The sequence below is a fragment of the Ostrinia furnacalis genome, unplaced genomic scaffold (genome assembly GCF_004193835.3).
Source record: "Ostrinia furnacalis isolate ACB-3 unplaced genomic scaffold, ASM419383v2 OfSCF0535, whole genome shotgun sequence".
NCBI classification, from domain to species: Eukaryota; Metazoa; Arthropoda; class Insecta; order Lepidoptera; family Crambidae; genus Ostrinia; species Ostrinia furnacalis.
In genome coordinates this window covers 56,047-67,829 of record NW_021130774.1, presented here as the reverse complement: position 1 = coordinate 67,829, position 11,783 = coordinate 56,047, and the positions used below count along the sequence as shown (strand labels likewise).

The following is an 11,783-nucleotide window of genomic DNA, read 5'->3' as shown; positions in this document are numbered from 1 at the left end:
CTGGATCCATTATAAATGTGCTTTAATTATATGTTATACACCTGGTATTAATCGATCAATCAAGTGAATCGGTACAGTCTTATATCGATTTTACCTTAAAGTTATGGTCGTAGGTTTCAGTGTCGTTTGGCAATATGGCCACGTGGTTTAGATTCCAGGTAGAATTGTTGTGTGTATCTAAACAAGTTGCATGTCGTAGTTATCGTCGTAAACGTGGAAAATAAGGATATTTTTCATTTAGATGTAGAATATGAGTTAATATGTCTTGAAAGTAGGTATGTGTAAAGCCCGAATGGGCCCAGAAGTAGGTAGAAATAGAATTGGAATCCCTTCAGCTGAAATGTTTTTCCTGAAATACAATCATTATTGTTTTTTATTACTTTTGTTATGCTTTCAATAATGTTTTCACTTAAGACTCCACCGGAAATAAGTGCGCAAAGTACAGTACCTAACCTTGGCAATATGTATGTATTTAATACATAGCTTAATGCTGTAGGTAGACTTTTCTTGAAATTTTCATGCACAAGAAAGTCTATACAGTTGCGATATTCGTACATAAGAAAAATATTTTAGGTGTCAAATTATAGTAGTACGAGTATCTATATTTTAATAATTTTAAACGCATTATGAGGTGGTAATACTTAATGTTGTTTTTTTAAATTCTCAATCTTAGTAAGTAGTTGTGTTATTTAAGTTAATCCACTTTTAATGCAAATTTTGAAACATAACCTTAGTAACTGAATAAAATCTGCAAGCTATTTGAAGGATGACCCTCGATAAAACGACAAAATGACACAAGTATGAATCTTTACTATTATACCTTTTATTGAGAATCTACACACATCCATGCATAAATAACTATTGGTCTAAAGAAATTATTTGTCAATGTACTTAAATCAGGTTTTCACAAACACTTCCTCATACACCTACCCACTGATTTGAATATGCTAGAGATAAAATAATAGAAAGGTTTATACAGGAAAACCTATGAATATAAGTATGTGACACGGATACCTAGTTGACAAAGTACATAATTATGTAAATGTGACTAACACAAAAATCCCCGGACTGGAATACGATAATAGGAAATAATTTTATTGTATAATATGATTTTTCATCAGAACCCAAAATACGTATGTACATCGAATAATTTATACAATTCTTGGAATATTTTTATTTTTTTTAAAAACAATCATAAGTTTCCGATGACTCTATCACACAAGTATGAATCTTGAATCTTTACTATCTTTAACTTATAAGTACATGTTACAACATTACTTAATGTCTGTTTGCTCTGCTTTCCTCGTTGATTTCTCTTTAATCAAAGGGTTTTCTTTATGTTCAAAATCAATGAACGATAAGAAACTACTGCAATATTTTAGGGAAGTTACCTAGGTATGTGACGTCAAATCTTGGCATTAACAGTATGAATAAATAGTCACTTTCACATGATTTAAAGGTCGATTACTGTACGTTAGTTATATTGTCTCGGACGTCGTGTCTTAACAGAAGGAAAGTAAAGTTCAATTATATATTATTTTTCAATGTTTCACAGTCTCTCCTCAAGGGTGTTTTTTAATCACTTTTTTCTTCTAACAAAGCAAAGGCTGTATTGTTTCAAGTTTGTCTGTGCAATTAAATGCAGATCGATGAAATTTCACGTGAACTATTTCCACGGGGCCTTGATTAGAACACAATACGCCTATTAAGTATTACGTTTGAAATGTAAAGGCGTAATCCGTTGAACGGTCAGATTTACGAGGTGGTACCCTTGACCGCCGGCGGCCGCAGGCTGGCTCAGTCGCGGCGCGGCTCCGCTGGCATCCTCGCGTCACCGGAGCGACCAGGCCGATATAAGCACGACCCGCCCCAACCCCGCGCCAGTCAGCCATGCACCTACCGCGGACCCGCTCCCGAATACCCCGCGTGCACCGACCCGCGAGTGTGACCCCCTAAAGTTATGAAATAAATCCTGTGACAGTGCAGACACTAACCATGAAGTCCAGGAACGATGAGCTCACCCCCCAGCCGGAGCTGCAGGAGCTCCTGCAGAAACCCAACAGCCTCCCCCTTTTGCCGGACAGGGGGAAACGAGCAAAAAGTATGTTTCTATTTTAGTTTATAAAGTTTTAAAATTTTCTTAAGACAAGTGTCAATAATAGTATCCGTTCCGGTGAATGGACGTACGTCGTAAACTGTGCATGACAATAGCTGATACGCTAAAATCAATGTCTAAGAGGCACACTTTAATATTACCAGTTAAGCATTTTAATGAACCAGTAGGTATTTAGTAGTTTCATCGATTCAGATAAATAAGGCAAAAATATTTAGTGTTCCTAGGAAACTTCAGAAAACTAGTCGCCACTTTAGTTGCATTGGAATCGCAAGCCTGGCTATGCGTGAACAACAGCCTTGTCATTCATAATATTTTCTCACAATTTGTCTTCTACCTTGAAAATATACAATCCGTCGCAGTCCATTTTAGTGAATTTTCATGTAAAAAGTTGCCTATGGCTTTAAACATAAATGCGTCCTTGTAAATAAAAACAAAAGTGAAGCTTGGAATCCGGTACATCGAAGGAGGACCCTGTTTTGTACCGATTTGTTTGTAGTAGCTTTAGGAACCAGTTTTGGTGAAGAGGATCAGAAGTCACGTTACGTCTCTAATAAAAATTCCATTTTAACGGAAACATTTTGCAAATTATTAAAATATACAGTTAAGCTTATATTAAATAGCAATTAATCGGTATTGATTAAAATGTTATCGATCTATATGAAAGAATTGTTAGCCAATAATTAGCTACCCATGGCTAAAATATTTAGTATACTTATGCCTATTTTCACCATCAATCCCTAATTTTTAAGTGACCCCTATTGTAACACATAACAGGAATTTTGTTCGCATAGGGGTCACTTAAAAATTAGGGATTGATGGTGAAAACAGGCATTAATTAACTTCACTAAATATTTTTTCTAAGACGTTAGTGTTTTCTAGCAATTTAATATACGAAGGACGACACATCAAGTTAAATAATGGATGCATTTTGAAACAAAAATGTAGTCTCTCTATGTGCTGCTGATTGAGCGAGAGATAGAGTGTACGAGTATAGTAGTACGTAGTTATTAGAAATCACAAAACAATCTTATCGGAAAACCGGTCATTGTATACCGGTAATTAATACCTTTCATTACAATAGAGACGTATCTCACTTTATCATTTAAAATTATTGTACAATTACAAAAAAATGTGACCAGTGTGAATATTCTGGCTTTACCTATCCATCCATCTGCTTATTTGGTAGAAGCTAAGGTAGAAGCCATGTCTTCCATCCATGTCAAGTATTGTCTATGTTCTCTGTAACAAAACAATAAGATCAATCATTCTCTAATAAATAACAATAATGTTATAGTTTTTCACGGCTAATTTTATTGTAGATAATGTTATTGTTCCAGTTTGCACTACTCAGCGCGGGCTGTGTTTTACCGCATATATCAGTTTTAGATAAAGCAAGATCATTGTGTGACAAAAAATACAAAAATCAAATCTTTTATTTATGCAAATAGGCTCCCAAACAGCATTTTTACACGTCCACCACGTATTGGTTTAAATACTATAGAAAGTTCAGGTGCATTGTTGTAGTTTTGATACTCACTTACTCGTAGCAATCGTAGCAATTTTCCTCGATTCGAATTAAAAACTGTATTTCGTTGAATTTTATTTGTCAGGATTATGATCCTTTGCTGACCGCGGCTCCACCGCAAAAAAAGACTACACCTGGAATAAAAAGAATAATTCGCAGAAATAGTGTTTGTTACTTTTCAATTAGAGGAAAACTTTACACTTTACTAAATGAACAAGTTTTAAAAGTTTGCCGATTTACTACACGCAGCAGCAGTCTGATATTTTTTAAGGGATATTCCACTTATTATCAAGTTCTGAAAAAAGAACTAATTTAAGTACATAAATAATTTCATGTTCAGCTCTTTTACCTACACTAATTTAAATATAACTGAATTGGAATGAAAAGTTTGACTATTTGAAATCAAATCAAAAGTCAATCTTCCCGGGAAAACATTGATGTAATGTGATCAAGAATAACATTGTAACTACATAATTATCACATTAAATGTACTTACAACTAATAAAATGTAGAAAATCTTGTTGATGCTACGTAATTGGTGTAGGTGATATTGATTTGAATATCTATTGAGTAACATGTCTATTATCCATGTTATAGCATATAAAAGCATGTAAGTAGTTGCGTTTTATCATAACTGAGAAGATTATATGACGCGGCTAAGTATCAATTATTACATACAATAGAATATTGCATAATATTTATATTTATATTAATTGTGTATAAGAGGTAGTTAAAGTTCTAAAATATTTTTGAAACTGTTTAGCATCGGAAATACGTCTCTCTCTTAAATCTTTATCGCATTCACGTCATCTGTGGTTAAATTTATTACGTCATCAGTGGTTTTTAATTAATTAATCGTTTTTAAGTATCATGAGAGCCTACCGCGGTACCTAATGTTATCTTTTGGAAGTGGAACTCTCTGAGAGGATCTCTATCTTTGTGATAAAGATTTTACGAGTGTCATTTTATATGAATAACCGCATATAAAATACAGAAAACGTCTCATGCCATGCTTTTACATAAGCTTAAATATTCATAAAATAGACGTGTGTCTATTGTTATGTGTATTACCTATTTGTTTCTCGTTATCTACTGCATTTAAATGGGTGAGTATATTTTGTTAGTGATACAAGTAGTTCTTCTTTGACTGGCGTTTGTTATTTTTGATGGTGCATCAGTAAATCAGTGTATGGTGGAAGGCCTCTGTACACAATTAACATGTGCGTACCGACATTACTCAACATAGAGCAGAACATTAAAATTCGTTATATAGGCAATTAAGCACCTACAAGTTAATATTCATGTGGTTACCCTTTAAATTTTAGTGGAACACGGTAAAACCAAAACATTTTAGTACAATGACCAAACGTCAATGCTGAAAAGTTAGCCTACTTACCTACATTGTAACAAGTAGGTTTTCCTTTTTACTTTTAAACTAAAACCACCTAAACAACTATTCTTTATGAGATTATGGAAGAAAACAACATGGAGAAGAAGAGGATCTGAAGGCGTAGCGGCACTATGAATCGATTTTATTTATCACGTGCATTAAGTTCTTTAGAGACCACCGCAGACGCAGGCGCAGACCACCGACTTTTAGTTGGCCGATAGTTGAGTCGGGCTGTTAATCAGTATGAAGATGTATGAAAGTGCGCACATTACACCGATTTGGTATCGGCCGATTCTTCATACAAATTAAAATCGGGCCCAACTCTCGGCCAACTGAAAGTCGGTGGTCTGCGCCTAGGCTAATACCTAAATTGATGCGTATCATGCGCGGGTAGTGCGATTCTTGTATGCTTCGATCAACAATACCAACTACAAACATAGATACCTATTCGGGTAAGCGCAAAAGTTACGTCTCGGGAAATAAGAGCGCACTTTAGAAGTGAGTTCTTTTTATTGTAATTAATCACTTTTTTCGATATCTAACCAGTTGGTATTGTTGATCGAAGCTTCTATGAGATCGTAGAGCAAAGACGAGCTTACACAGTTATGCGCCATCTCATACAAATTTTGCAAACTGTAGTGCATAATTATGCGTTAATGCGTTCACTGCACGGCTGAGAATTTGCGATCAGTACCTCTAGTACGAAAAACTTTCGAGTTCGTTTCGTTTGCGTATTCAAAGTGTCATCGAAAAATTTTGTATGAAAAATTAAACAGCGCCCCCTAGGGCGGCTATAATATAGGTACGCAAACGAAACGAACTCGAAAGTTTTTCGTACTAGAGGTACAGTACCTCTAGTACCTCTAGTAGGAAAAACTTTCGAGTTCGTTTCGTTGCGTATTCAAAGTGTCATCGAAAAATTTTGTATGAAAAATTAAACAGCGCCCCCTATATTATAGCCGCCCTAGGGGGCGCTGTTTAATTTTTCATACAAAATTTTTCGAACTGAATGTGCCAAAAGCATAATGTGGACTTTTCAATTAATATATTAATAACGTCACGACTTGAAAATAAAATTATAGCAACATCCACGTGTATGTGCCTACACGAAAATTGCTGTTTACTTTAGTTTATCCGTGCTTCAGTTGGTTTAGTTACATAACCACTTTAAATTGGTACTTATTATAAGTTAAAATCATGAAGGTCATGTATACTAGTAACATTTTTTTTTTCAATTTGTTTCAAAGAGACTGTATTTGCATTTGCATTTATTTCGACACCAGACATTTATTGTATAGATATCTACCTACCTGATTAATAAGTACCCAGCAGGCCCCAGTCGCACTGCGCACGATTCGAATTTGATGAATGGTACCAGTTTTGGATCGGTCTAAACTTAAAACAAGTACTTATTTGAGATAAGTATAGAAACTTGATTTGGCTGGCTTGGGCTACAAGCTTTGATAACGTTAAATCGCGACTTTGTTCAAAATAAAATAACCCCTCTGTGTTTTGTCTTAAAATTCATATTTACTACGTTGAATCTGGTAAAACAAGATAAGCTTTTTACAAGCTCTGAGATCTACTTACATTGTTATTCACTGCAACATTTTTGCTGAAATCTTGTAAAAGGAGAGTTGCTACCGTAAATAATAATGTACATCTATCATACTAGTGATTTGGTTGTTTGTTGTAAAATAAGCAAGCTTATTTTTATTTTATACTTAATTATTTATGAAAGAATAAGTCGGTTAGATAAATGAAAATCATTAATTAAAACCACAAAATCATGTAGATAGTACCTTAAAAGCAGCATAGAGCTCAAAACTGTCTATTTACAATATCAGCCTTTTCTAGGTAGGTACTTATGATTGATTTATTACTGGTTTTGAATCGAAAAATACACATTCTTAGTTATAGTTCCGCGAACATTGGTTTCTCTTGGCTTGATTTATTAATTAAGAATTTCTTACTTCTCGGTGATCTTAAGACTGAAGTTTGAATTTTGTAACAGATTTCATCTGCCTTTTTGTTGGATTTCTGCCCGGAAAATTATTTATGAAACTTTTTTATTTTCGTTTTCTATCTTTTAATGTTTCACTTTAATTTCAGGGTTAAAAATTAGCTACCATTTTTCGCTTATTATTTTATTGCGCTCGTTAATTACCCCAATAAAACTGTTAAAACGTTAATTACTGTTTTATGACAAACATGTTTAGATATTTAAGTAGCTTCCATTTTAGTGAAGGCAATTATCAATTAATAACATGATTAAGTCAATAAAGTTGATTAGCGTAAGTATATTTATATATGCATGAATAAATAGTTGAATTAGTTTGTTCGTCCGGAAGATAGGCTGTTACCGGAATGGGAAACCATTTTCACAAAGGCCCTTTTAACGCTATCTATTCCGACAAACCTTTTAATATTATAATAAACAAATGAAGGTTGTCCAAGGTGATTTGTTTAAATTCAATGTTAATTGAAACTTTGAAAGATACAATCATACAAATATTGTTAGTGTGGGTGTTTTAAACTCTTAGTTATTGTTAGTTTAATTCATTCAATTACAATTGAATCATGAGCAATCAATTGTAGATTGTTCCAAATACGGTAGAGTTCACTTAGAAAATTAAGTGATGGTAATCTAACACCAAATTATTTGTTCACCTTCATTTACCTTATTCGTTTAACTAATAGTTGACGAGTTAGCCAACCTTGTCGCGACTTTATAAAATACGTGCGAATTTAAACAAAATTTAAATTAACGACACCCACACGAGCGGAAATGTTCTATTTGTACTTGATTTTATTTTATCACATTACTTAACCTTTCCTTAAATTGGTATTGTTTAATTGACGACCTTTATACACCTTTGCATCTGCTATGTAGGAATGCCCTGACAGTTGCTGACGTTACCTATTCGATTGTCATCTTATAAGGTCAGTGAACGCGTGAACTCTTCCTATATTCAGTTGAAATAGGAAAGTAATTCTTGGTCGTAAGTAAAAAAAAATTGTAATTTAAAACGTAAAAGTATTCGCTGTATTTTGAAAATATTCTGATTAGCCTCTTCATGTAATGCTTGTTTTGGTATGGGTTTGCAGCGGTCGACTGGAACTGAACTTGCAATCCCTCTGAATGGCAATCCAATGCCGAAACATGTGTTCTTTGCCTAAAAGATTTGCTAAACGGTTTTCCTCCAAACCAATATTTTGAAAGTGATATCGCTCCCTCGGGTGGCAATTAGTTTTCGATTTAGACCCACAAGTGATATGGCCCGCGGGTCCCCGAGCAGCGTATTTTTTTGCAAATAACTAAAGCATTTTACGATTCATGTAAAATGCTCATGGGGTTTGATGATGTTTATCTTATGAATTTCGTACAAACAAGGTTATTTTGATATTAAAAACTGACGTTTAGCTTTTTAAAAATTTTTTTTTTTATTATTAGGTATTCTTATTTTTTGTATATTTTGACGATTTAAATGCTCTAAAAAGTATAATAGTTAAAGAATCGTCGTCGGAAGCGTCTCCAATTAGAATTTACTTCAGTATTTTTACATAAAAACCTACAATTCATCTTATTTCGCTATACGTATGTGATTGTGGTCCGGCAGTAAAATCTGCGTAAATTCAATGTCATGCACGCTTTGCAATGCTAAGGCGCAAATTATTGTGCAATCGGCGTTTGAGATTAGAACGTGAAATTGACACAACCCTGCGTTAGTATTCCGCGCGAGCGCATGTGGCCCGTAAAGGGTATTGGTATTAACCAGTAAACAGAAATAGGGTTGTCGCATATTGACTTTTTTTTATATTTGTGCTACTGAAATGCACTTTTGGTGCGTGCAGCTAGTGGTTTACTCCAATGAGGGCTATCGTTTTAGCGCTCACCAGTTAGCGCTACTGTAGAGTAAGGTCCTGTCACTTGCTAGTAGCGAAGACAGTGGCGCCAACTTGTGAGCGCTAAAGTGGTAGGAGGACTATCGCATTTGCACTCATCAAGATGGCGCCTATGTAGAGTAAGGTCCTGTCAATTGCCAGGGGTGCCAACTGTTAAGTATAAAAACGATAGCCCTCATTGCAATGCGGTGTTTTAGGGGTTTTGTAGGTGTTCATTTTTGACTATCGCAACTATTTAATTTAATTTGGTATAATAATTTTATTGTAATCAAACATTTCTTTAGTCATTATTTGGCAATAAAAAAATTAATCATCCTAATTAATGCAATGTTGTTCACTTCGATTTGGTGTTTATTAATCACGTTTATACTTAACCCCTTACTAATTAAAATTAGACGCGCATTGGACACTCGTTTAAAGTGACGTTTAGTATGGTAATGACGTTTTAAACTACTGTTTAACGCGTGTTTACCTTTTTATTAGTAAGGGGTTAAGATGCAACAATAAAGTACTTTAATATTACTTATTTATGAATTTATCGAATACAATTGATATAGTTGATATACTCGGATATTCCAAGTAAATAGGAGGCACACCAAAATTTTTTTAAAAGAAAATTGAGTTGAATGTAACACTTTAAGTAGGTAAATCAAATCCTAACTGTATTACAACAAAGCAAATGAAATATATTATTAGCTATGTGGAACCTCCGAAACAATATTTACGCAGATACAAACTACGCAAACAAAACAAGTTGTTCTCGTAAATAGTAGATCTCCGACCGGTAGTGAAGTGACTAATGTTTAGGTATTTGTAGCAGGTTAATTAATCTTTGGCGCCACAAGAATATCACAAAGACCTAATATCTATATAACCTTTCGTCGTAAGGATTTATGCGAAAGCAACTTCGTAGAAAAAATGACAAGCTGCAGATTGCTGTGAAAATTTTTAAACAACAATAGCCGAAAGGTGAAGGTGTCGGTTTGGCCTACTCGTGATTGGAGTAACGCGGGTTAGACAGATTTTTGACGTTTGTCAAAGTCAAAGTAAGATGGTGCAACCCAGCCTAAGTGTTTTGAAGGCGTAAGATACTTTCTGTGAAAACGCAAAACGCTCATCCTGGAGTAATTATAAAATGTCTAGAATCGTATCATACGGTATTTGAATATAGATATGTATAAAATACTCATTGTGTTTGCACAAACAAACATGTAGTTTTTTTATATTTGAATACTTCTAAGTGTTATCACTGAAACAGTTATTTGGGCAGGTGTCAGCAGCAGTGAATTAAGAATGACGTAACAAAATTAAACGTAGTGAAGTGTAAAGGTAAAAGTCCTAGTTTTTTATCCGTATCACGATGTTAATCTTCTGTGAAAAACAAGAATCCGATTAATTCAAAGTGCACTGTTTTGCGACTGAATGCACTCTAATTTCGTGGTGATTCAAATAATAATTAAGGCCGTGTTTTGATAATGACGTTCCAAACTTGATTCAAACTCAATAAAATACTCCTGCGATTGGTTGAATTCAATTTTATGACCAAGCAGGCTTATTATGTGCTTGTATCTTTCATAAGACTAAGTATAGGTATAAGAAAGTACTTATTCTAGAAAACGTTTGACGGTACGGCCGGGCCGCCCTAAAAGTCAACTTTATTGACTCAGTTGAGATTTTTTTTATCGTAATCGAAGCTTTTAATTCTTTCTGATATAGACCGTTTATAACTAAAGCTACCTATTGCATAGTTTTTATGCAGTAGGTAGTGTTCTTAGATTGATGCGCCATTATCTTTATAACAATTGTGTAATATTGTTTGGGATCAGGAGGCGAATATAGAGAACCTTTTTTCCCTAAAAGTTTTAATAAATTGGAAGGATGAGATTTTATTTTATCAACTTAATTAAAGTACTACTTGTGTAGTACAAAATCAACTTTAGAATAGTCTTTTCTATTTATTTAGTTGATTTTGTACTACACAAGTAGTACTTTAATTAAGTATATAGAATTTAAAGTATTTAAATTCTATCTCTACCTACCTATTTATTTAGTACCTACAAGTAATGCGAAGGGTCGTTTGATCCTATACATTATATCATTTCCATTGATACGAGTATATGTATTCCGGCTTCCGACGTTACCCACTCTACTTTTGGAACGCTATAGGAAATTATTTTCAGCTTAGTCATCTTTCCCTTTTTCCGAATACTTACATTCCTAGAGTGATATGATGAATTGAACTTCTTCATATTATTAGGTAAAATATTATTTTTCTGCCATAGTTGGTTACCAAAGTTACATCTAGTTGTGTTATTAAAGTTAAAAAGAGTATTAATTATTGATTTTTGTTTTGTGTTACTTACATTCAATATTTAATTACTCATAGTCCAACTGAAACGTACACGTACTCATTACTGGCTGGGTTGCACCATCTTCCTTTAACTTCGACAAATGTCAAAAATCTGCCAAACTCCATACAAAAAAATTCACTGGTTATCGTCATAGTTACGATTAAAGTTAGGTGGTGCAACTCAGCCTAAGAGTACGTTTACATTTTTTCCTATAACAATTGCAAAATTATTAATTCTAATTTCAGTTTTTCATGGAAATATTATCACAGACTGTATTTTACATTAGTTAGGTATTGTTTAACTTAGACACAATTTGCAATGAGGTCGGTTCAATTACTTATTGTCTGAAGGCTAACCGAAATTATTAACGGTCACTTGATGGCATTGATACCATCATTTGTCACGTTGCACCTCTTTTACCTAGCCTATTAAATCTACCTCATTTATAAAAACCATCAATCAAATCGAATAAGTAATCATTTATCAAATTATAGA

The 11,783-nt window shown here is 33.9% G+C and overlaps 1 protein-coding gene and 1 long non-coding RNA gene across 2 annotated transcripts in view; one reads left to right on the top strand and one right to left on the bottom strand.

Moving 5' to 3' along the window:
* Window positions 1-1,788: 1,788 nt before the first annotated feature.
* Window positions 1,789-11,783, top strand: part of LOC114366106 (organic cation transporter protein) — a 59,648-nt gene continuing 49,653 nt past the window's right edge. Inside the window, exon 1 of the mRNA XM_028322893.1 lies at window positions 1,789-2,101. Within this exon, the coding sequence (XP_028178694.1) occupies window positions 1,996-2,101 (106 nt within the window). The 5' untranslated portion in view covers window positions 1,789-1,995. The remainder of the gene's footprint in view (window positions 2,102-11,783) is intronic.
* LOC114366108 (uncharacterized) lies at window positions 3,280-4,269 on the bottom strand. The gene is made up of 3 exons (XR_003657006.1): window positions 4,138-4,269; window positions 3,654-3,775; window positions 3,280-3,355 (listed from the first exon to the last, which is right to left on the bottom strand). It is a non-coding gene; the product is annotated as an uncharacterized LOC114366108 (long non-coding RNA).